General features: G+C 39.5%; 1 protein-coding gene across 9 annotated transcripts in view; it reads left to right on the top strand.

Annotated features, from left to right (window-relative positions):
* EYA1 (EYA transcriptional coactivator and phosphatase 1) overlaps nucleotides 1-21,063 on the top strand; it is a 372,747-nt gene extending 351,684 nt beyond the window's left edge. For all 9 annotated transcript variants that reach the window (XM_061438966.1, XM_061438973.1, XM_061438971.1 and 6 more), the window contains 6 exons: nucleotides 2,902-2,960; nucleotides 3,057-3,217; nucleotides 4,331-4,445; nucleotides 4,556-4,677; nucleotides 8,542-8,642; nucleotides 19,017-21,063. In XM_061438966.1, coding sequence (XP_061294950.1) covers nucleotides 2,902-2,960; nucleotides 3,057-3,217; nucleotides 4,331-4,445; nucleotides 4,556-4,677; nucleotides 8,542-8,642; nucleotides 19,017-19,097 — 639 coding nt within the window. In that variant the 3' untranslated portion in view covers nucleotides 19,098-21,063. The remainder of the gene's footprint in view (nucleotides 1-2,901; nucleotides 2,961-3,056; nucleotides 3,218-4,330; nucleotides 4,446-4,555; nucleotides 4,678-8,541; nucleotides 8,643-19,016) is intronic.
* The last annotated feature ends 5,339 nt before the right edge of the window (nucleotides 21,064-26,402 follow it).

The raw sequence follows: 26,402 nt of genomic DNA, 5'->3' as shown, positions 1-26,402 counted from the left end.
TAATAGTGACTTATCATCTTTCGTATTGTTGTTTAGTCGCCAAGTCATGTTATCAATTGCAAGTTTGTGCAAGACTACTTGTCTATTGTTAAGTAAACTGAGAGCTCATTCCAAAAACATATTTTACATAGACACTTTAATGATGTTTTAATTTCTAAAAGCGCCAACTAGGCCCTTTAAAAATGCTCTTGATTTTTTAATCTATTTTTTACTTAATTTTTGTTGGAGTATAGTTGCTTTACAGTGTTGTCTTAGTTTCTGCTGTACAGCAAAGTAAATCAGGAATATGTATATCTCCTCTGCTTTTGGATTTCCTTCCTATTTAGGTCACCACAGAGCACTGAGTAGAGTTCCCTGAGTACATTCTCATTAGTTATCTCATTTGATTAAAATCATTCTACAGAAATTCTCTGGCTAAGGTATATGTATGGCTGATTCCTCTTGCTGTCCACCTGAGACTATCAAAACATTGTTAATCGATTATACTCCAATAGAGAATAAGTTTAAAAAGAAATTCTCCTGCTAAACAGCAGGGTTTTGTGATTGCTGTCACACCAAACTTTGCTTTAATCAGATCATTGTGAAGTGAGTTTGGGCTGGGAGCAGTTGACCCTTAATTAGAGTAAACCAAGATACTGAACAGTACTTCAAATGAGGGCCCAGCCTGGGAACAAAAAGCCTTAAGGAAAGCTGGCAGGAGAAAACAAATACAGGATTCGGGCAGACAATAGCCGTGGTAGAGTCATCAACAGTCATTAGAAGATAAGGCTGCTCTGTTAGTAATGGAGATTTACAGCTGCATTAGCTTAAGAAAAGCCTCTTAACACCCTGTTTTTCCAAAGCATTCTTCCCACCCCTAGAATTAACCGGGTAACTTTGGGTCAGCTTTGATTCCTTAAATTCAATTCTTTTACACACATCTTTTCCTCTTCTAATTCGTCAACTTCCTCCCTCTCTCTGTTCTTTCTCCCCAGAGAGAAAAATCCTGCATTAACAGCACTGAGGCTTTGGGGGGTTCTGTTTGTTTGCGGGAGTACCCATTTTCGAATTTGTTTGTGTTTTAACTAACCACACACCCTAACAGAGTCGTGTACCAACAGCATTTTTGTATTTCTGTCTAGATGAATGGCTAGATGGTAGAAAGTCACGATTCAGTAATTCTTTAAACCCAGAATAAGTACGTTGTTGAAAAACACAACTATCATTCATCTTTCACCCTCCGAATTATGTATAATAACTCAAAGAAATTTCCCATCATGTTTTGCAGGAATGACCTGTTTTTAAAATGTTAAATTCACAGTCCTGCCTGCGAGGCCTCCTAGACTTTTATTCCTTTTTTTTTTTTTTTCCTATCTGGGGTTATGGACCTCAGGAGAGCAGGGAAGGGTTACAAGGTCAAAGCCTTTTTCCTCCTTGGAACTTGCGGCTTGCTGGGAGAGGGTTGCCTGGAAAATAGATGCTTTAGAAGGAAGAGGTTGGGGTCAGGATTTTAATTCTGTTAAGCAACAGCTGGTTTGAGTTTCTTTCCACTTCTATCTCCTGCTCCCTTCCTCACAAATCCGTGGAGAGAAAGAATTTGTGCAGAAGGAACCAGCAACATAAAAATCCACCTTCTATTCCTAGGGTGCTTTATCTCTGGCATCTTTGTTACACATTGAATGTCAAGCACTAGAGGGATAGGATAGATTTGATGAGGTGAACTCTATGGGAAGGATGGCTAGAGCTTTAGTCCAAAGAACCTTTTAAAATACAAGATGCACGCCTGCCGATTTCTTATAAGATTTTTTTCACTAAAACTTTTAATGGAAATAAGTGTCAGAAAGGCCACCGTGGTATTTGGAGGCTGACTGCCAAGAGAAGAATCATGGCTAAAATATTAAAACATGCCAAGTGCGTATTACTTGTTTCTGAACTAGAGACCATGTCTCCAAATTATAGTTTGCCTTCATTTGTTCAGCAAATGTTTATTGAGTGTTGCTCTTCCCACAAAGATGCTGGAGGCCGGGGCACAGCAGTGAGATGTAGGAGTGCTTACATGTGAACAGGTGTATCAGTGTGAACCCGTCTGACTGGGCTTTAACCCACAATTACACCCCCTATTCTAAACAGTTTATGCATGGTGTGGCATTTTAAAATCAGGTCTGTTCCAATCATTTTATAATCAACTCATAAATCCACTATTTAAAATGAAAATGTAATAACAAAAACAGTTAAAAAAAAGTTTTTTGAAAACAGTAAAAGAAAAACATCATGGTTAATTTTTTTTAGATTGGGAAGTCTCCCGTGCTTTTTTCCTACACACACACACACACACACACACACACACACGTGTGTGTGTGCGCGAGCAAAATAAAACTCACATCTCTCAAATCAATGGCAAACTAGTAACAGATTTTCTGGTCTGGGCTCCACGCTGGCCTCAGGCTGTGTTGGTGTGTGGCTCAACAGCAATCAAAGGTCATAATTTCATTGGCAGTTAGCATCAGGTTTAATTTTTCTAGCATGTTAGATTTACCGAAATGTCTGGTTTCAGTTACACTTCGGCATTGACTGAATCAGCTCAGAGCAGTGTGATGTCTTCAGGTACCTGAGGTTTATGGAACACATATGCTAATTGTTTTCGATCACTTTCCTTTCTAAACACAAAAATGTGTTTTCTGAACCTGAGTAACAGTAGTCCGTATTGACATTGCTCCTTTCTTACATTGAAAAAGGACCCAAAGTAGGTAAAAATGTCAATTTAACAAGACTGCCACCTACTGATTGACGTGGTTGGCAAACACTACCAATTTCAGTGTTTGGTGGTGGTTGTTTTTTTTAAATAGCTGTGTATGGTTTTTCCCCCAAAAAATGTAGATGCTTTTTCAAAATTAACATGTATCAATTTTAATTGTGTTTTAGGAATGTGACCAAGTTCATATAGACGATGTCTCTTCCGATGACAATGGACAAGACCTAAGGTGAGCCCGTGATCGGGATGTTATGGTTTGATTGCTCAGCTCATTAAGATGAACTTTCTCTTTGGTTAACTTTGGGCTTTTCTTGCATCTAAATAGCACATATAACTTTGGAACAGATGGCTTTCCTGCTGCAGCAACCAGTGCTAATTTATGCTTGGCAACCGGTGTGCGGGGCGGTGTAGACTGGATGAGAAAGTTGGCCTTCCGCTACAGACGAGTAAAAGAGATCTACAATACCTACAAAAATAATGTTGGAGGCAAGTGACTATCACCAGTAGCTTGCTGGGTTGCTTAAGACAGTCTCAATAAAATACTCAGAGCATCACACATTTACATCACATTTTTGGGGGTAGAACAGCTTTTGCTGAGAGTAATTTCATCTAACCAGTGATTATTCTGCTGTGATTGAGTGAGAGAAGTAATAGACTTAGAGCCAGCTGCCCTGGCCAGTGGTGTGAGTTAGTAAACTTACTGGAGTACGTTTCTTGACTTCTTGCCTAGAGGACTTAAGATGAATCATAAAGCATCCTTCGCAGGTAGATGTTTGTATTAGTTCATCTTTTGATTGTGTTTCAAAAGGACTTTGGTACAAAAAGGAATATATTGACCTCCCTGGTGGCTCAGATGATAAAGAATCTACCTGCAATGCAGGAGACCTGGGTTCAATCCCTGGATTGGGAACATCCCCTGGAGACGGGAATGGCAACCCACTCCAGTATTCTGGCCTGGAGAGTTCCATGGACCGAGGAGCCTGGTGGGCTGCTATAGTCCATGGGGTTGCAGAGAGTCAGACACGACTGAGCAACTAACACACAATGAAAAGTTTAAGGGTGGGTGTTGGTTTCTAGCATGGCTAAATTCAGATGCCCTGGTGATGCAATCAGTAATCCTTGGCCTGTGATTTCCTTTGGGGTCAGTCCTTCCTGAAAGGTGGCAAAAGTGACCACCAGTAGACCCAGGCTTCTATTCAACCAGTCCAGCACCTCCGTGGGGTGGAGAAACATCTTTCCCAATAGATTCAACAAAAACGTTCCAGACACTTTCAGCGGCCAAGACAAGGTCATATGCCTGTTCTGGGAGCCAGACGATAGTGTTGTGTCTCTGCCCAAATTATCCTGTTGGAGGAATAGGGGTGAGTAGGCTCCCTCAATAGAAGAGAGGACTTCTATAACTAGAAAAAGGGATGTCAGGGATGCAGAAACAATAGATGTCCCCTACAGTACTAAATATTTGTTGAATGGTATGTGAAAAAATTGCTTAGTACACGTAAAGCTTGAGGGAGGTATTAGAGTAGTTTTAAATGTTTATTGTTTATAAAGTTGGCAAAACTCGTTGGTAAGGAAGTAGTTCCTTTGCTTTTAAATCCACAGGTCTGCTTGGTCCAGCCAAGAGGGAAGCCTGGTTGCAGCTAAGGGCTGAAATTGAAGCCCTGACAGACTCCTGGTTGACACTGGCTCTGAAAGCCCTCACGCTCATTCACTCCCGGTAAGTTGTCCCCAAGTCACTTCGTAGGGCCTCTGCCTGAAGACAGGCTTTGCTTGTTCGTTGTGGAGACTTATTTTTCAACTGTCTTTTTTTTCTTTCTGTTCTCATAGAACGAACTGTGTGAATATTTTAGTAACAACTACTCAGCTTATCCCAGCGTTGGCGAAAGTCTTGCTATATGGTTTAGGAATTGTATTTCCAATAGAAAATATTTACAGTGCAACTAAAATAGGTAAGCTACTTTTTAATCATTTATATAACAGTCAACCTTTTGCTTTCAGGCTAGTAAAAACAAAAGGCAATAAATAGGATTTTATTTACAGGATTCTAAATGTCAGAAAACTAGAATAATGTTTAAACCAAGTTTATTGTCAAAATTGCCTTTAGATGTGAAGAGAAATATAAAGCATAATCCATGTAGCTGAACTCAGAAATTTTTACTTCACTGGCTGACATTAAAACTTATACATTTTACTACCGTCAACTTAGCATCATTTTTAGATTATTATCTGATTTTTATTCTCTTAGGTAGCATCAACAAAAATTATTTTATAAGCTAAAACAAGTAGTTATATAGAAACATACAAAGCAGAAATAACTAATAGCAGCTTTAATTAGGCAACTCCAATATATTATTATTACTGGAACTATTTTTTTTTTTTTTTGCTTTAACATGTGTAAATGATTAAGTTCTCATTTTTGTTATGGGGATCAAAAAATTAGATTCTTGCAAAAAGAAAATGTAGTTAGGAAAGATTACTGTGAAATTTACTTAAAATATCAAGCAAGACAAAACAAAAGTAGGAATTAAAAGAAGACATGGCTCTTGTTCTTAGGGAATTCACTAACAGAGGAAACAGACAACAAAATAACTATAGTATGACAAAGTATTCAGTGGTATATAAATGAACATTTATCAAGTATTTACTAGGTGCCCAGAATCGTACTAAACATTTTACATATTAAAGTCCATCTTTGCAACCTTTTCATTTTACAACTGAGGAAGCTAAATCTCAGAGATATAAGTAAGTCAGTTTAAGTTAATAGCTAGTAAAGTTGAGGATTAGAGTAGATCTCTGAGTCTAAGGTCCAGCAGACCATTCCACACGCTGAGGGATCCTACCAGTAAGTGCCCAGTGTGCACTTCATTGGGGGAGCATTCAGTCCCACTCAGAAGGAGGCAGAAGGGCAAGTGTCAGTGAAAGTTAAAGGGAAGGTCTGACATTTGAGCTGGGTATAGAAGGGTATATAAGAGTTTATTTATAGGCAGTTTTTATAGGCAGATGGCTAGTGAGAACAAAGCAACAGAGAAATTAAAATGTATTCCCTGCTGAGGGAGTTGTGAGTTTTCCTGGGTGATTAATATGCAGTATTCATGGGTAGCTGGCAAGGTAGATTTGGGTTTTAAGTGGCCTTATATGTTGCTATGATGAGGTGAATGTTATATAATTGAGTCCTAGGGACAGAGGATGAGTGTCCTGGTAAGTGGGAAGAAGGTTGTTTCTGGCTGAAGAAAAAGGGGCAAAACAGACTATCTCTGATTTGTTCTTCTCTTCAAAGAATTTACTAAACTATCACTAAAAAATTACGTGTTTAGTTATTTGTTCATAGTCTCCTTGATAACTGAGTCTGTCTGGGTCATTCATCATTGTAGCCATAGGGCCTAGCACATAGTAGGTACTCAATGTTGAATGAAATGGATGAATATATGGTTGTTTATTCAGAAGAAGGCTGACAATAGAGGTTTCTCTTTGGCAACTGGATAAGTATTGACACTATTAGCTGATGGGGAAATCAGATTTGATGACAAAAATAAGAGTTTGATCCTACTTATGTGAGTTTGAAGAACCTGTAGGATATTCAAATAACCCTATAAAGTTGGAAATAGTTGGAGTTTGAGAATGACTGCTGCCTCCTGAGAAAGGCCAAGAACAGAAAACTAGAAGACCCTTAGAAAACTAGAAGAATTCCTAGTAGCCTGATATAATCCAGAATTTTTACATGTTCTCAGATAAATTAGTAATCAATTTCCATTAACTCAGGTCTTTATTTGTATCAGTTAAGAGAAATCATGTTTTGTGAACAGGGATCCAAGATAAGGTTTTATTGGCACATGAAAGAAAGAACATATTCCAAATAAGCATATAATATACAAGAGATAGTACCTAACTTCCTGGAAGGAAAGGAATAGTAGTATATTACATGTTCTGCAAGTTGAAGTTTAATCTCAAATAATCTGAAAATGTGAGGATAATAGGAAATTATAATAACAAGAAAGTATTTTTAATGGACATATTGTTTGCAATATTGGAATTTTTTTCAATATAGAATAAAAATTCAATTTAAATACTGTACAGTGGTAGAAATGATCTCAAAACCAGTGGTAGAATCACGTTCCTGTGATTTTTTTTTTTTTTTTAGTAATAAAAATAGAGATTGAAACTCCTGTTAATTACTGCTCATCTTGCCATCAAATGAGATTGTAACATGGGGATCAGTGCAGAAAAACCAGGGATGTTTTCCTGTAGGCAAAATGGCAAAATCAGAAAAGGAAAGGGACTGGTCTGTCATTCAGCAGAGAGCTGTGATGTTCTTTCAGACAAAACGGATTCATCAAAATCAAAATTCCATGTAAGACCTCAAATTAATCTCTAAATGTGAGCTTCAGTTTATTAATTCTTATTGTGTATTCACAATGAACCTTATTAGGAAGATAGTATTTGGGTGAGAATTTGTCCATCACAGCTTTATTTTAAAGTCACATTGAGTTTACCTTCCTTTTCCCGTGAAGAGGAAACTGTACAAAAACATGCAAACATTTCGCTCTAAGGGGGAAAAGAAAGTTTCATGACATCCAAGTGTTCGGTTGTATATTTTTTTGCAGTGAAAACCAGCCTTTGTATTTGTTTCTCAAAGTGATTTAATATTTCACAGGTTAGTGAGCAACTACAGAAGCATTGAAATGACATCTTTGAATAAGGCTGGCTCCATTTCATTCTGTCAGATGCAAACTAGAGATTTTAGTGCAAAATACAAATATAAAGCAGACATTTGTTTAAGCAAACAAGCAATTTGTTCGTGTGTATATCTGATCCTTATTTGAAAGAGGTACAGGTCCCGCTCAGCCATTCACATCTGAAAACTATAAACTGTCCCATTGTCCATTAAAATGACCTTATTGGCAGCCCTGGACTTGGAACCCCAGTTCCTGTTCTGCAAAGCAACAATGACTGCATTAACCACAGGGATGTGCTGACAGCGTAGCTGCCACTGGAGCCCAAACTAAGTCTTGACGTGGGAAAGATAATAGACAGATAAAGGTATCCTGTTACCTTTATCCCGCTTTTCCTCTAGGAAAGTACTTTACTGAACATTAGATGCCTGGGTCAGGCAAGCATGCTCTTATAGGTATTGTAGCATGGATCAGGCAAGCATGCTCTGGTAAGGCCCCAAATTACATGACATTCATTTTAGAAACAGTTTTCCAAGAATATTTCCAGTCAACACATTTGGCCTTGGAAGTGTCTTTCATTCAAAGAAGTATTCCAACCCGAAAATGAAGGGATAAACTAAGTCCGGTGTTTGATTTCTCTTGCCGTAACAAAACCAATCCTTCAGTTTTGTTCATCCTTCTCAATAGCCTTTCAATCAGATATTAGATTCAGTGTTTGATAGATCATGAAATATTTTTTAAATCAAGTTAAAATATATTGGCAGAATGGCATGATTTTGTTTAGTCTCAGCTCAGAGGGGGCAAAGTACTACTACAAAACAATACTTTTTCTACCAAATTTATACTTTAAATGACTAGATCCTACTTTTTAATAAATGTGTCTTGGAGGAAAAAGTACTAAAACTGTCAATTTCCCAGGGACAGGATACCACATGGGTAATTATTCATTTACGGTTTTTGCTGTATTGTGCTGTTCTGCATACTCCCCAAATGGCATGTAAAAGCATGCTTTTCCTAGTTCACACAAGTATGATAGAGTTGGGTCAGAAGCATAAAGACAGCATTTTATATAAAAAGTTTAAGTCCTAGAGTGCTGACTTACCCAAAGTTTACATTTTTTTGTAATTTACTTTCGTTCATTAGGAAAGGAAAGCTGTTTTGAGAGAATAATTCAGAGGTTTGGAAGAAAAGTGGTGTATGTTGTCATAGGAGATGGTGTGGAAGAGGAACAAGGGGCAAAAAAGGTGAGTGTTCCTCATTGGTGTTTCTTGTGCCCTTTAATTTTTCTTAGTCCTCAAAATCCTGAGCTGGATCATTTAAACACATTACATTCCTCTGAAACAGATTGTGAATGCGTTCAGAACGGTAAGCACTGATCAAGGGCAGAGTAGAATTAAATCATTATTGAAATAATCTTTTTGAAGAGGGATATTCACAAGCTCAGGGGTCATGGATGGTTCATCTTCACAGAATGTGGACTTGGGGAACAGAAAAGGAGGCTTAGCTCTGCATCTGTCACCTGGAATAGAGACAGCATACATGCCTGCTAACACCAGCATGCCCCTCTCTGCACCCACGGCAGACATCACCAGGTGATTAAACCTTTGTTACCTAAGCCTGGATGCAGCCTACGAACCTTCTAAACATCAATTCAGAGAACCTTCTAAACATCAGTTCAGAAAGACGCTACCAGCTGATCAGAGCTAGGATGCAGAACTCTTCTTCCCTAGAGTAGAGCACCTTCTTTTGATCACAGGGTCAGTGAATCACCCCTTTGGGGATATGCAGAGAGGAGGAAGGAAGCAGACCCACCTGTTAGCTCTCTTGATCCAGTTTACCCATCACATTTCTATTTTTCTGCATCCCTGCAAGGATAATCCTGTCATTTCCTTTAGCAAAAGCTTTCTCATGAATGTCCTTCATCACATTTTAAAAAGGGGGAAGGAGAGGGGACCACATTCCTTAGCCAGGCATTCAGGGTCTACACCATCTAGTAACAACCTACTTTTCAGTCTCCTCCATTCTTGCATCTTAAGCTGTAGGCATATTGGTCTGCTTACTTTCCTCTGGCCACGCCCAGGACCTCCTCCCTGCTTTCCCCAGGGCCCAAATGTCACTGTCTTTTGAATTGCAGCTCTGTCATTTACCAGCTCTGAACAGGTTACTTTACCCTTCTCTCTCTTTATCTATACATAGGGACAGTAGCAGCACCTAGCTCGTTGGGCTATTTCAAGGTTTAGATTTAGTTAACGCATTATGGACTGTGGGACTTTTGCAGAAACTAGCAGCTGTGGCAGTTTGTTACATCAGTGAATATTTTGAAACACTCTGGTCAATAACATTCAAGTAACAAGAGATATATTGATATGTCTCTGGTAAATAAGTTGTTAAGATATAAGACAGGGTCTGATAACTATGAAGTATGCAACAAGTGGCAGCCATTATTATTAACTATTTGTGTATGTGCCTGACTCAGCAGTTAAGTATGAGCTCCTGAGAGGTAGGAATCTTATATTTTGATTGATTTTTGTTTGGCCCTCAGTCTTCATTTCTTTTTCACAACTCCCTAAATCTTGGCACAGTCGTGCTCTAATATTTCTTAAATTGAAGAGCATTAAATATTTTGAGATTAACCAATAGGATAATTTTTTCATCTCTTGCCCACACCCTCATTCATAGAAATGACGCAGTATATTTCCATAAAGGAGGAAAGCTCTTCTGGCATATTCCAGTATATCCCAGAAATGGCACTACACCATAGATGCAGTATGGCACATGGCCAGCCTCTTTATAGAGTCCAAGAATGGTAAATTCACCTTCAGTAACCCTGAATTCCAGTAAAAGCATAGAAAGTGTAAGTCGCTTAGTTATGTCTGACTCTTTGTGACCCCATGGACGGTAGTCTGCCAGGCTCTTCTGTGGAATTCTCCAAGCAAAAATATTGGAGTGGGTTGCTATGACCTTCTCCAGGGGATCTTCCTAACCCAAGGATTGAACCCACGTCTCCTGCATTGCAGGCTGATTCTTTACCATCTGAGCCACCAGGAAAGCCCATCAAAGCATAGAAACTGACCCTAATTCTATAAATAATAGATTATTTCTCTTATATTCATAGATACACCATATTCCCAGGATTACAGTTTCCCCAAGTGTGATCAGCACTGGTGGAAACCCACCCACACTTTTTAAAAACTTGATTCTAAGCAGTTTTTGCCATCTAAGCACTCACTCTGCATTCCAGCTTCACCAGTGGCCATTGTCATTAGCTACATCTGTTAGCCCTTTGGGCTGTCTTCATAAAAAGAAATCTTTCCCAGACTAAATAAAGTGCCCAAAACTCAACCCTGGAGAGTTAAAGAGAATATTTGGTGCAAATCCAGACTCAAGTCTTTTTCCTAAGGAAGCCTCTGTAATCCCCTGCCATTTCTAGACTGGACCTCCTAGTGGCAATGGGAACATGGAATAGTTTTGCACCTCTGAGCATCATAGAATTGAAGAGCAGAATTGCATGCCAGGATGGCCCAGGGCCAAGGTGTGAATGTGCCCTCCAGGCTGGTCCTTCTCCATCTGGTATTCAGCAAAATATTTTAAAGAGAAGCCAAAATGTGGCTTTCTGGCTTGTGGTAGACAGAAGAATGTTTATGTAAGTGATGACTTAATATGAAAAAAAAAAAAAAGAAAAGACACAAGTCAAGTCTTTGGTCCCCAATCAAGGATTCTGTAGACCAGTTTCTTCCTAAGCCTTTATGAGAAGTTTTTTTTCTTAGATATTTGTGTAGGTGAACACAACATGGAAAAAGAAAAGGAATTACTGGTTTGATGTTAGAATTGAAAGTAGAAACAGTACTGAGAGTATTTGTTCCCTCTGAAGAGCAGTTAAAATTGTTTCCAGTGTTTATCCCTTGGACATATTATTCTTTTTATTCAGGACAAACACACACACCTGTACCAAAAAAAAAAATAGACAACTGCTTACAAAGAACATCCTCTTTAAATTGTTTGACCGTGAATAAGAAGTTGTAGCTTCAACTTTGTTTTAGCTTCTTGGGATAAGTGTTTGTGATCAGTGCAGTACTCTGTTACAAAGGAACTCTGCACTTTGAGACCTACCAGCTTGGAAACTGTAAGGCAACTGTAGCCTGGAGTTGTAAGATCTTTATGTGTGTTTGTAAATTGTACAGATTTTTCAGAAATATTCAGATTCCTAAAAATTGCACCTGTGATTCAGATGTCACAGGAAGGTGAATACTTTGGCCAAGATCACACTGCTTGAAAGCTACCAAACTAAGATATGAAGCCAATTATATCTCTGAGATTCAGCACAAAGTTCCTTCAAATTATAAACTTCACTTAGATATCTTAAATATGATTTGGTTTACAAAAAATAATTTTAATGCTTTTAAAAAATTGTTATAGCGTGCAATGTTTATTCCTTTGGGGAGGTATATAGAACCATGTTAAGTGTTCTCCCCATTTTATACTCATGATTAAAATTTTTTAAATCATTAATTCTAGTTTATAATTTGGTTCACAAGCATTTCAGATCACTAAATAAAACTGACAGTGAAACAGTGAAGTGCTGCAAGATTGGGTACTAAAATGATGTGCAAGATCAAAACATTTTGCTTTTCTTCTAAATCAGTTTTAACCATTTAGCTTGTGTCTTAGTTTCCTGTGTCCTTTTAAAAATCTAGTACAACACTCTTGCCTCCTACCTGTAGAGAGGTCTTTCATCTCCCTAAATAATGTTCTTTTGCTAGATGTAGTGGTTTTTTTTAGCCCAGGACTGAAAACTAGTAAGTATTCTGCCAGTTACCTGTTTTGTTATGCTCAAAATCTGCTCTGTCCCCGTTGCTCTCTTCCATACAATTCCAGGAGTTTCATCAGTAATTTGATCTAATTCTATAATTGTATCATCAAAAAACATTCCTTCAAAGAGAAAAGGTTAGAGATACCTTTGTTTTTAAAAAAACATTATTCTAAAAAGATCTTAAAAAATTTTTTTATTGGAGTATAGTTGATTTACAATGTTGTATTAGTTTCACATGTACGGCAAAGTAAATCAATTATACATATATCCACTCTTTGTTAGATTCTATCCCCATGTAGGTCATTAAGAGTGTTGAGTAGAGTTCCCTGGGCTATATGTGCTTGCTCAGTCACTTCAGTCGTGTCCAACTCTTTGCAACAGTAGGTCTTTATATATATATATATGTATATATATATATATGTATATATATATATATATATATAATTAGTGTGTTTATCGGAGAAGGCAGTGGCACCCCACTCCAGTACTCTTGCCTGGAAAATCCCATGGATGGAGGAGCCTGGTGGGCTGCCATCTATGGGGTCGCACAGAGTTGGACACAACTGAAGCGACTTAGCAGCAGCAGTGTGTTTATGTCAATTCCAATTTCTCTCTCCCCCTGCCTTATCCCTTGGTAACCATAAGTTTGCTTTCTACATCTGTAACACTTTGTTTTATAAATAAGTTCATTTGTACTGTTCTTTTAAATTCCACATTTAAGTGATATGGTATTTGTCTTTCTGTGTCCAACTTCCTTCACTCAGTAAGGTCCATTCATGTTGCTGCAAATAGCATTATTTAATTCTTTTTATGACTAATATTCCATTGTATATGTGTACCACATTTTCTTTATCCATTCCTCTGTTGATGGACATTTAGATCGCTTCCATGTCCTGGCTATTGTAAATATTGCTGCAGTGAACACTGGGGTGCGTGTATCTTTTTGAATTAGTTTTCTTTTTCTGATTTCTCATTACTAATATATAGGAATGCAAGAGATTTCTGTGTACTTTGTATTCTGTAACTTTACCAAATTCATTGATGAGCTCTAGTAGTGTTCTGGTCCAATTTGTATCCCTTTTCTTTTTCTTCTCTGATTGATGTGGCTAGGATTTCCAAAACTATGTTGAATCATAGTGGTAAGAATGGACATCCTTTTCTTATTTCTGATCTTAGAGGAAATGCTTTCAGTTTTTCACCCTAGAAGAAATAAGCAAATTCTAAAAAAGATCTCTTGTAAGAGTTTTCTTCAAGCACCTCTTTGTTCCTAGAAAGACTGTTCAGAGAAACTATCTCCCTGTCAATATCTTCCTTTGATGTATGTTATGTCTTTTGTTGTCAAAATTTGCCATGCTTTTTTTTAACCATAAAATTTCTTGTTTTCCTAACATTCCTCCAGTGAAAATAGTTAAAGCATGATTTAAAAATCAAAGTGTAAGTAATAGTCTTCTGCACACTGACAGCAGTTTTGGTTTATGGAGCAAAATGGCCTTGTTTTATAACTTTGACTTTATTTACTTTTCAGAGAACCACCTAAAATGAATCTCTTGTAAATAACATGAAGGGAAGGGGGTATAACAAGCATCCATTATTCTGCATAATAACAACAGCTTCATCAAAAATGTCCATTTTCATTGTGCATCCCAAACCTTGCCCAAAACCAAGATGAACCTGAGAATCTGCTTCATAATGCTTGATTCTGAGTTTATTTGGGAGAAAAATAAGGACTTTAAAAAAAAAACAAAAACACAGTATTTTTGATGCAGGTTTTTGCTTTTAGTTTTAAGTGAGATAAAGGGATTACTAACACTGAGTACAGAATTTTATTCTAAAGCCATTACACTTATTTAACTTAATGAGCACAAACTATATGCCAGATCTTAAATTGGATTTCATCTTTAAAGTGCAGACTTTGTCTAGAGAGGATGCAGATATACAAATAATCATAGAGCAAAACTGTGCCGAAAGTTTCATAAATTCTCAGAATAATCTATTTACAATTTGTGAAGTATTTGTATCTCCATATGCAATTTTTTTACATATATGCATAGGAAAGCACAGATTTTATTTTTTATACAAATTATAATTATATACTTTTTTCTATACCTTTTTTTTTCCACTTAATATATATCCTGGTAGTTATTTCATATCAGGAAGCACATGGAGCTCTGTATCTCTAATGCTTATAAATGACCACATCAGAATTTCATTACATCGATGTGCTATAATTTAACAAGTCCCCTGGGGCTCAACATTTTGGTGGTTTCCAGAATTTACTATTATAGACAGTTCTTATGTGGTTCATGCGTGGGCAAGTATCAATACATTTGTGGGATAAATTCCTAGAAGTGTAATGCCTAGGGCAAAGGCTATGTGCTTTTATGGTTTTGAAATATTTTTTAATAATTCAGCAAAATTCAAATTACACGTGAATGTTCACACGCCCAGCTTTTTGTATTACTGATCTTATGTATAACCAGAAGGGATAAACAGACAGGAAAGGTGGCAGAAGGAAATTTGGAAAACCGCACATGTGGGCAAGAGGAACGGAAAGGATGTGTTATCATCTTCCCATTAGGGAATATTTTGGTTCCAACGACCCCAAAACATGTGCTACTTCCCAAAATTTAAGTCTTGGTGCCCATTTTTCTCAATTTATGCCTAATCTCAATAAACTAGTCACACACACATCAGTTTAGGCTATTATTGTTAACTGTTCTGGTTTCAGGGCTCTAGTTATGGGATGGAGTATCTCCATGTTGTTGTTCATTCGCTAAGTCCTGTATGACTCTTTGCCACCCCATTGATTGTAGCACACCAGGCTCCTCTGTCTTCCACTGTCTCCCAGAGTTTGCTCAAATTCATGTCCATTAAGTCCCATTTCATCCATCTGAATATCTGCATATGTATGTGGTGTAATCTCACCATGTCTTTATCCATTCATCTGTTGATGGACACTTAGGTTGTTTCCATATCAAGAGTATGGTAATAGTTCTGCTATGAAGATGCAGGTATCTGTTCAACATATTATTTGCATTTCCTTTGGGCATGTATATACCCAGAAGTGGGATTGTTTAGTCCTGTGGTAGTTACGTTTTTAATTTTTTAAGGAACCGCCAGACTCGTTTCCATACTGATTATACCAATTTACATTCTGACCAACAGTGCGTAAAGGTTCCCTTTTCCCTACCTCCTCATCAGCATTTGTTACCCCTTATCTTTTTGATGAAGGCTGTTCTAACAGGTGTGAGGTGATTACCTCATTGTGATTTTGATTTGTATTTCCCTAATTAGTAATGGTGAGCACTACTTCACATACTTGTTGGCCATCTGTATATTTTCTTGACAAAAATGTCTATTCTGCCCAATTTTTAGATTGTTTTGCTATTGAGTTTTATGATATTAACCCCTTATCAGATATATAGTTTACAAATTTTGTTTTCCTCATTCCATAGGTTATCTTTTCATTTTGTCAATCATTTCTTTTGCTGTGCAGAAACTTTTTAGTTTGATATGTCTTCCTGTTTATTTTGTTTGCTTGTGCTTTAGGTGTCATATCCAAAAGATCATTACCAAGGCTGATGTCAAGGAGTTTTTCCCCAGTGTTTTCTTATAGGAGTTTTATGGTTCTTGGTCTTATTGAAGTCTTTAGTCCCTTTTAGGTTGTTTCCTTCTTTTATAGTTTGTTTCATTCTTTTATATGTGAATAGCCAGTATTCCCAGCAACATTTATTGAAGAGACCATCTTTTCTCCATTGAGTATTAAGCATATATACATGGCTTTGTTCTGGGCTGTTGATTCTGTCCCATTTTCTATGTATCTATTTTATTCTATTATATACTGTTTTGATTACCGCAGCTTTATCATACAGCCTGAAATCAGGAAGTGTGATGCCTCCCACTTTGTGCTTTCTCAGGATTGGTTTAGCAATTTGAGGTCTTTTAGCTCCATATACATTTTAGGATTGTTTTTTCTACTTCTGTAAAAATCGCTATTGGAACTTTGACAGAGATTGCACTGAATCTGTAGATGGTGGCTCGGAAGAGTACAGAGACTGCCTGCAATGCAGGAGACCTGGGTTCTGTCCCTGGGTTGGGAATATCCCCTGGAGGAGGGCATGGCAGCCCGCTCCAGTATTCTTGCCTGGAAAATCCCATGGACAGAGGAGCCTGGTGGGCTACAGTCATGGAGTCACAGTCAGACACAACTGAGCAACTAAGGACGCACACACAGTATGAACATTTTCACAACATTTGTTCTTCTAATCATGAGCGTGACATACCTTTCCATTTATTATTTGTGTCAGTTTCTTTCATCTGTGTCTTATAGTTTTCCGTGTAGAAATCCTGCACTTTTACTGTTTTTGATGTTGTAAACGGAATCACTTTATTATTGGATAATTTGGTCTTAGTGTATAGAAATGCTGATTTTTGTAGGCTAATTTTGTATCCTGCAACTTTGTTGAATTCATTGATTAGGTCTGACAGTTTTTTGTTGGTGTCTTTAGGATTTTCTATACATAAAATTATGTCATCTGCAAATAGTTTTACTTCTTCCTTTCCAATTCTGATGCTTTTATTTTTCTTACTTGATGTGCTGGCTAGGTCATTTTTGATTCTTAATCCCATACTGCCTTACATTGTAATAAAAAAGTTTCAGCAGATATGTCTTGCCTGCTGGTTCTTGGCAGTGGGAGGATATGTTATGTATGTATATTATTTTATAAATCTGCTCTAGCTATAGTGCTGAGCAAGTAATACTTTAATGAAAAAGTTATTGACTTTATTAAACCTAGGAACAACCCTGAGTCATTTCCCCTAAACCGTTACTTTACAAATAAACAAACTAGGGCTCCGAGGAGATGTCATGATTCAAAGTCATGTTACTAAAGTCAGAGTTGAGAGTATAACCCAGGTCTCCTCATTCTAGAACCTGCTTTTCTTTTCCTCTTTTGCTACCATCACTCTCTGATTTGATATAAGAAATATTTGTTCCAAGCTAAACACTGATTCAGGAAAAAAATTATTTACTTTGCACTTACTGGGCCTGGGAAGCTCTTGTTGATCCATAAAAGCTTCACATTGGTATGCGCCTACTTAGAGAAAATGTTATTTTGCAATATAATTAGTTGTTAACACATGTTTGAATCCCCTGTTCTCTTCCCTAGACTCAGTCTTCTTATAATTACTCAATATTAAATGTTCTTAATAACTATCAATAGGATAGTCCTCTTTAACAGGACTAACCAGGTCTTGCACCATTTGACTCCTACAGCCAAAATGTCAGAGCCATGTCTTTCTCTCATACAGCTAGTATTCGAACAATGAGCTTGTCCTTTATCCTCCGCCCCTTCACACACACAGCCATTACAGTGCTCTTCTGAATGATCATCCTTTCATAACTAGCTCAGTTATTACCTCTCCTCTTACCAAGTGTCTCCCTCAGTTCCCCAGGCAAAGGGAGTCACCTCCTCCTACTCCTTTGAGGTGAACTTGCGTGATTGCCATTCATGTCTGCTACTCAACCACAGACTATGAAAGGGTGGGTCAGGGATGTCTTGTATGCCATGCTTGCAAACACAAAAATCTCTAATGAATGAATGCAAAATAGTACAGTATATGTTTATGATCTAAAGTTGCCCAGTGGAACATGATAAATATTTGAAAAGAGATCTCTAGTACTTGGTGCTGAACTGTTATTGAAGGATAACGAAAACAGAGATACCCTAAAATTGGTATATGTTTTTAGCAGATCACTTGAGACAAAGACATTGACAATAAGTAACAATATTTTGCATCCCCAGAATAACAACAGGTATGTGATCTATACCAAAACAGTAGCTTCTACTGTCACTTAGATAGTCCCCCCGAAACTCCTCAGTTCCAAATTCTATTTGTTTTCATGCCATATTCTCCTAATAGTCTGAATTGTTTAAAAACCCCCTAGAACTATAATCGCAAATTATACTCAGACCTTCACTTTTTGTGTTAAAAAAAAAAAGTTTTCTGTGGGCTTAATAGAATTTTATTCTCTGAAAGGTGATGATTATCTGTCTCTTATCTAAGATTTTGCTCATACATATTATAATGTTTTTGAGCCATAAAGTTGATAATCAATCATGTTTTTATCTTTCATGGATGATGAAGCTCTTGCCGGGGAAGGGGGCTGTTTTTCTTGTCTCTGGCTAATTCAGATGTTTTACAAAGATAGCTCCATCATTTAAGGAAGATTTTTAGATTGATGTTTTAAACAACTACAAAAAAAAAGCTGAAAAAACTACCTTAGATGTTCATTTAAAATGTTCTCATATGGTAATGTTGTTTCAAGGTCAGTGTGAACAATGCCTGATGGAAATAAATGAAAAAAATAGTTGTTTCAATCAAATTTTGCAAAATGTAAAATACTACCAACTAAGGAAAACCGCTTAAACTTGCAGCATGAAAGCTCCAGTGGATCCAGATTTTGAAAGGCAAATATTTGACACATTTTTGTTCACAGCTACTGGGTTTTATTTGAAGTTTGGAATAAGCATTCAAGCGGCAGTGTAGGTCTGCTTAAGAAATACCCATCACCTTCTTAAAAAAAAAACAGACTCCCGAATTGCATTTTAAAATGCACTCTGGCATTCTTAGGGGAGGAGTAAGTTTGGATTTTGTTTTAAACAGATGTGATGTTGAGATCTTAATGGGCAGTTTTCACAGTTCGGAATAAAGGGGGTTGGGCAGTGGAGTGGACTGACAGAGCAGCCCTTCAGGGCTGGTGCTGGGCGCGTTCCCCATCCTCACCACGTTGTCTGCCCCTCCACAGCACGCCATGCCCTTCTGGAGGGTCTCCAGTCACTCGGACCTCATGGCCCTACATCATGCCTTGGAACTGGAGTACCTGTAACAGTCACCTAGCACTTTGAAGCTGCACAGCCGCCCTGTGACCGGGGGACACATCCACCAAGCTGAGTCCCAACTGGGCGCCAGACTCCAAATTAACATTTCAGCATTTTGACACCCAGCTGCTGTGGGTCCTCGCCTCCACCTCTGTGGGAAATGAAGGACACCACACCCCTTTCTTCAGAACAGCTGTTGACTCCTAGTACTGTGAATCCATTGCAAATAAGCCATGAGAATGTTCTAGCACAGTGTAGTGTGTCTTGGCCACATTAACTAACCATGGTTCGAACCTGTGAAGAAAGGACCTGCAGACGCTTTATGTTTCTAGCATCTTCAATGTGACATAAAACAGCTTCTCCAATACAGCAAACTTGATTGCACAACAAAGACTGAAATGGGTTTCCTGAGTACCAGTGGGGGGATTTTTCTTGTAAAGGTTTACTTTTTCTGGTGTCTCATACCCAGGGTCTTCTGTACATCTCTACTTATTTATGAACAGACTTTTAAAAAAAAAAAAAAAAACAGCTTTATCGAGGTATAATTCAAGAACCATACAGTTCATGCAAACAGACTTTTGACATCAGATAACTGAAGAGACAGTAGCATGACAGAAGCGATCGAAGGCCCTGGCCTCATGACACAGCAAGTACTTTGAATTTTAGCACATTGCAAAGTAGTTTAAAATATGTCTAATTTAAACGTATAATATGTACATCACTGAGACAATCATGTACAGAAAGAATTTTTGGTGTAAATTTGTAATAATGGATGATTTCTTTTACATATTGTTTAGAAAAATGATATTGAAAGGTAGCAATGCCTTGATAGTGAAGTATGAGGAGGACCGGCACAGACACGCAGGGCCTTCTCCAAGTACTGGGTATAAATATGTAGATAATGGATTTTTTTTTTTTTTTAGATCATGTTGTCAAGACCAAAAGCATGGATGTCAAGTGTCAATAGGATTTTGTTTTCTAATAATTTTTTTCCCCAATCTGTACTTTTTTTTTTTTTTAATGCTGTTAGGAGGGCCTTGGTAAATAACACATCAGTGTCTTAAACAACTGGGGTCGGGGGAGGGGAGACAAGTCCTCTTACAACCTCACTTTTTCATTTTTAGCATTAATGCAGTGTAACTATTTGGCAAAGGAGAGTTATTCAAATGCTTCTTCCCACAGAAAGAAGGTAGATGATGGATAGATTTTATAAATGGCTCATGAATTGGACACTAGCAAAGGGACACTATCATGTGTCCAGACGATATTTTCTTGTTTAAGGAAGGCCATGACCACATATCTGCAAATCAGCACAACTTTGTATTACTTCCTTACATTCATGTTCTTTCTCTTTCCCTCCACGTCCCACCATCACCCCCCACCAGAAAAGTTCATTGCCAGCAGTGGGACATGATCCAGTCATCATCACCGAGAAAATAATGCTACTCTTTTCACCCCATCCTAACTATATGACAAGCGTAAATCTGAGAAATGAAGCTTGTCACCTTTGTAATACCCTCAAAAAAGTTCAGCCAGAAGTAATCCATCAGTTTATCTAGACACTAGTTTCTCTCATCTAAAGGCCTTCCATTGTCATGAGATTACTTTTTGGATGAATTTTCTTTAATAGTATATTGGAGGGAAAAAAACCCACCAGCTTTGACCCAAAGTAGCTACAGAGCTGCCCTATCCTTTCCTAAGGTTTCATGTTGCTGCTAGAATTAGTCAGTTGTGAATATCTCCAAATTGTTGAATCATTGAATTCAGTTGTTTTTTCCTCTCTTGCTTGAAGCAAACAGAAGTCAACAGTTTTTTAGCCTTTCCATTTTATGTTTTTGTACTCTGCAAACTGAAAAGACAAAAGTTTATCATCTTGGCCTTATTGTATAAAGGTGTGTCGTGTCCACAACTGTGTACAGACTTTTTCTTCAATTTGTGTTTAAATTAATAAAACTGATTTGTGAAGTACTGTAAGCTCCCTGTCAGTGTTTTCTTCATCTTTTGGTTCTGTAAAATAGCAGGATCTTGGTGGTGGTAGAACACTCATAGTCCAACAAAAGAAAGCTGTATGGAGCAACTGTAGTAATGGCTTTATCAGCCCTTGCAAGGAACTAAGCTAGAAGAATAACAGCTGTCTCTTTGATCACCATTAAGAACAGATGAATGGAAAAGCCTTTTACTTCCTCTGAAACTATATAAACAAGACTTTCACTCAGATTTATCTGCTATGGAACCGAATTCAGCATCAAGTATCTTGGATGTCAGAGCATAGATTTAGCCACTTCAATACCCAAGGGACAGCAATGGAAACTAGTTTCCATTCCATTTCATCTGTAAAGAACGCCCACAACATACATCTCTAAGATTTGGCCAGCTTCATCACTGACAAAGAGCTATATAACAGCACAACTTGCCTCCTCCTGGGATTTCATCTTAGAAACACAACATTCACACATACAGAACACATGAACATCCAACATGCAGTGGTCTGACTCATTCATCAGGCCGAGGACATTCATTTTTCACATGCACACGTTTGGCCAAGTGGCTTGAATAATGAAGTGTCTGTGCATGCTCGGTTGCCCGAGAGTGAGACATTTGGAGAATGTCTGTAGGCAGGGGTGGGGAGTGGAGGGACTTTTAGGTCTCAGGTGAAGAAAGTATGAAAAAGAGTCAAATGGAGAGCATACCCTCAAAGGATGGATTTTCTAAAGTGCTGCTTCTAACATGATACCCTTTGGTCCATAGATGAGAGGCCACATTTCTCTCCCTACCATTCTAGACTTTTCAGATACAGTCACTACTTTCTTTCCAACATTGTCTCTCGTTATTCTTATTATGAACAAACTTTCTGTCCATGTTAACTGATCTCTTTAATAGACCAAACAGCCCCTAAGAATCCTTGCCTCACCTCTACTCAGGGCTTGCCCACTGCCATCAGTGACTTCCTCCACCCTCCATCCACCCAAGCCATGTTCAGCTCCAGAGCCTTCCTTGCAGAACCTTCTTTCCCATCCTGGCACACAGTGCTAGCTCTTTCTCTTGAACTGCTCCCACCTCCAATGTCCATAGTCTTACTGACTGTTCATAATACCCTCCTCAATGTGGATGGAGTTTACATCAGAGTAGGCGTGAACAGACATATGAGTGAATGAGGGAATGAATGAGATATATTCAGTTGGAAAGGTTCTTTATGGAAAATTAAAACAGGGAATATATGTAAGTGACAGGGCTTCCCTGTAAAGGACGGACAGAGCTGAGACAGATGAACTGAGACCAACTACTAAGAAGCAGGCCGCATGTGAAAATGAGGGGTAGAAAAGAGAGGCACAAAGGTCCTTGGAGGAGAAGACTTCTATTTATTGTGTTCTCGGAGTGAGAATCACACTCATGGGTCCAAGAAGAGATGATTTTGCAAAGGCTAGCCACCTAGAGGTCTACACAGGGCTGTGACCCAATCTGATACATTCTTTGAAATGACCACTCTGGCTGCTGGGTGGAGAGTGGACTATAGAAGGGCAAGAGAAGAACTGGGGAAACAAGTCATTAGGCCAACAGCAAGGTCCAGGCCAGCAGCAGCCAGATTCAGATTAGGATGGGAAAAAGAACGCTTGGATTTATTTTTAGCAATAGCAACAACAGCACTGGCTGAGGAGTTGAAAGAGGTGAGCAGTGGGACACGAGGACAGTGGACACCCCCAGAGTAAGGCATCTCCCCACCCACTGTCAGATAGTATACCCAGTGGTGTACTGGCCTCTGCAGGCAGGTTGCCTGGGTTCAGATCCTGGCTTCCCCATTTTATCTTGCCAAGTTAACTTCACTGTGCCTTAGTTTCCTCATCTGTAAAATGGGGATAATAATAATACCTACTTTAGACCATTGGAGAAGGAAATGGCAACCCAGTTCAGTATTCTTGCCTGGAGAGTTCCATGGACAAAGGAGCCTGGCAAGCTATAGTCCATGGGGTCGCAAAGAGGTGGACACAACTGAGTGACTATCACTTCAGACCATTACAATGAAGACCAAGTAAATTCATATGAATAAAGTGCTTGGGACACCACTTGGCAAATTATTCAATGCTGTTCATTCACATGCTTGCTAAGTATTCATAGACATTTTTTTTTCTAACTAAAGAATCAGCTCTTTGATGGCACAGACCATTTACAAGGGGATTACATTTTTCTGGACTAGTCAAGGAAAGTGAAAGTTACAGTGTTAGTCACTTAGTCATAGCTCAAACTGTAGCTCAGCAGTCTCCTCTGTTCATGGGATTCTCTGGGCAAGAATACTGCAGTGGGTTGATACTTCCTTCACCAGGGAATCGTTCCAACCCAGGGATCAAACCTGGGTCTCCTACACTATAGACAGGGTCTTTACAGTCTGAGCCACCAGGTAGGCCTAAGTCTAGGAAACAGGATGAAAAAGAAAACCATTGAGTAGCAATTCTTTTTTAATAGCCACCATCCCAATGCTTGAGGTCAGGAATTAACGAGATTTTCATCCTGTTTCCTAAATGGAAAGGAAATCCAGAAGGAAGGGGATATATGTCTATGTGTGGCTGATTCATTTTGCTGTACAGTAGAGACTAACAACATTGTAAAGCAATTGTACTCCAATGAAAATTAATTAGAAAAAAAAAAAAAAAGGACTTCTCTGGTGGTCCAGTGTTTAAGAATCCATCTGCCAATGCAGGGACACGAGTTCAGTCCCTGGTCCGGGGAACCTAAGATCCCACATCCTGCGGGACACTAATCCCACATGCCACAACTACTGAGCCCTTGTGCCCTACAGCCCTGCTCCACAACAGGAGAAGCCACGGCAGAAAAGCCCATGCACCGCAACTAGAGAAAGTCCCCTCAAAACAACGAAGAGCCCCTGAGTGGAAGTGAAGACCCAGCGCAGCCCTTAATAAATGAATACATTTTGGGAAAAAAGAATCACAATGATAAAGGACACTTGTGTGAGCAGTCCTGTGGACATGCAAGGTGGGGCAAGCAGGGCAGGCAGGAAACCCTGCCCCGAAGCTGAGCCCTGCAGGCTGAAGCTGGCCTGAGCAGAGTGGGGAGAAGGAGAGCACAGGAGAGAGGCCACAGGACTACAGGAGCACAGGGAGTGTGGGTCTGAGTAGCCAGGAGAGGGAAAGGTGAGGATGGGAACTGTCCTTCACCTTCAAGGACAACTTCAGACTTACTGCTTTTATTACCCACAAGCTTGGCTGTTCCCCCTCTATGGAAGACAGAAAAGCAAGAAGACAGGACCAGAGGTTCTCAGCCTCCTGCATTAGCACACACAGCCTTTACTGGGGCCCCTGATTCAACATTAAACTAGACTTAGATGAGAGCCCTAAGTAGTGTCCAGCAGAGCCCCTTTTATTTTACAGATTACAAAACTCAGGTTAAATGGTCTGCCTAAGAGGTCACAGCCTAATCAGGCAGTCACGGCTCTGAGCAACTCTTGGATACAACACAGACTCATGAAAAGATCACGGGCTCTCAGGTCAGTACAAGCTGACTTTTCCTCTGACTCCATCATACCACACCAGGGCTTAGGCAGCCCTTTCCATTTTCAGGGGGTATCTCACATCCTGTCCAGTTAATAAAATTGTTCAGTGAGGTCTGAATGCTCATACCACCTCAATTCTATGCTATCCTTCAAGAGATTGGTTTAAGATTTGACTCCTAATCACCATATACACATGTCCCAAGCATGTACATTTTGTAATAACTTTTAAAATTTGCTTTTCAAAACTGGAATAGGGCTTGCATGTTCCCCAATTCAACTGAATATAAAGGAGGCCATTTGCTGAAGGAGCTTCACTGGTGGCTAAGATGATAAAGAATCTGCCTGCAATGCAGGAGGACCAGGGTTCCATCCTTGGGTTGCAAAGATCCCCTGGAGAAGGGAATGGTAACCCACTCCAGTATTCTTGCCTGGAGAATCCCATGGACAAAGGAGCCTGGCGGGCTACAGTCCACAGGGTCGCAAAGAGTGGGACACAACTGAAGCAAATTAGCACACACGCATTTGCTTAACAGAATGTGGAGATGGGCCCATGAACACTGGGTGTTCATTTAAGACCTCTAAGAAATTCCCTCCCAGATCCTGGGACTCCCCCCCCCCTCCCCGCAACAGTCCCCACAGGCACAAAACCTTCAGCCGACTCACGTCACCCTGTCCATCCTGCTCAGGATGGATTTTTGACAATCCGAAAGGAGAGAACTAACAACAGCACTTCCTTCTTTCAGTGTCTCTCAGAAAGGTTTCCATTTCTCTCCGCTCTGTGCAATTATCCAAACTGACAGGCGAACTTGTGGCAGAAGAAATGAAAGAGTTTGTAATTTAGGAAACCTTTTGGCCCCACTGACTGAAAGCAGGTTGTTTGTAAAAAGGAAATCCTGACCTCAGCTAACTGGCAAACTCTGTCAGAAGCAATAGAAGGAAGCGAAGGAGAAAGAACAGCGCTGGGGATTTTTATTGGCAACAGAAGAAAACTGGATCCTCTTCCAGAGGAAAGCCCTTAGGACTGAACTTTCTGGTAGAGGGACGGAGTGTGCCCAGAGCTAGTGCATTAGCGGCTACACACTACACCGTGGTTTGGTTCTGGGTTTGTGGGCTTGTCTGGGTGAGTTTGCTGCCTGGGACCATAGCTAGACTGGCCATCCTGATGATGGATCCCCCCACTTCCCTCTTCTGCTCCCAGCACTCCACGGCCTATCCCACCTTCTTTCATGGCTTGACACAAAGCCCCAGGATCCACAGATGACAGCATGCCCACCGGGTGTGAAAGGAGATCAGCTGTCTGGGTGTTTTCCTGGTGCTGTCCACCAACTCACACCTACCTTGTTCCTCTGTCTGCTACCACTTCAGCAGGACTCTGCAGGGACCTCTGGGAACTCCCTAAAATTGGAGCCTCACCCTCACCCCACCCAACCACAAGCTCTAATTTCCTTCTGCTAGTGGTTCTCAACACTTTCATGCATCGGAGAAGAAAATGGCAACCCACTCCAGTGTTCTTGCCTGGAGAATCCCAGGGACGGGGGAGCCTGGTGGGCTGCCGTCTATGGGGTCGCACAGAGTCGGACACGACTGAAGTGACTTAGCAGCAGCAACAGCAGCAGCAGTGGTTCTCAGAGGGCTGAGTATAGTATCATAGTATATGTGTGTCAATCCCAATCTCCCAGTTCATCCCCCGCCCCGTCCTTTCCTCCCTAGAGAGTCTCATTGAACTTGTCTAGGTTGGGGCTTGAGCGGCAGCCAAGGCAGAGAGCCACTGCTGTGGACCAGGTGTGAGGGAAAGACCCCCACCTAGGGC

The sequence above is a fragment of the Bos javanicus genome, chromosome 14, assembly GCF_032452875.1.
Source record: "Bos javanicus breed banteng chromosome 14, ARS-OSU_banteng_1.0, whole genome shotgun sequence".
Taxonomy (NCBI): domain Eukaryota; kingdom Metazoa; phylum Chordata; class Mammalia; order Artiodactyla; family Bovidae; genus Bos; species Bos javanicus.
This window is presented reverse-complemented; position numbering and strand designations above follow the sequence as displayed.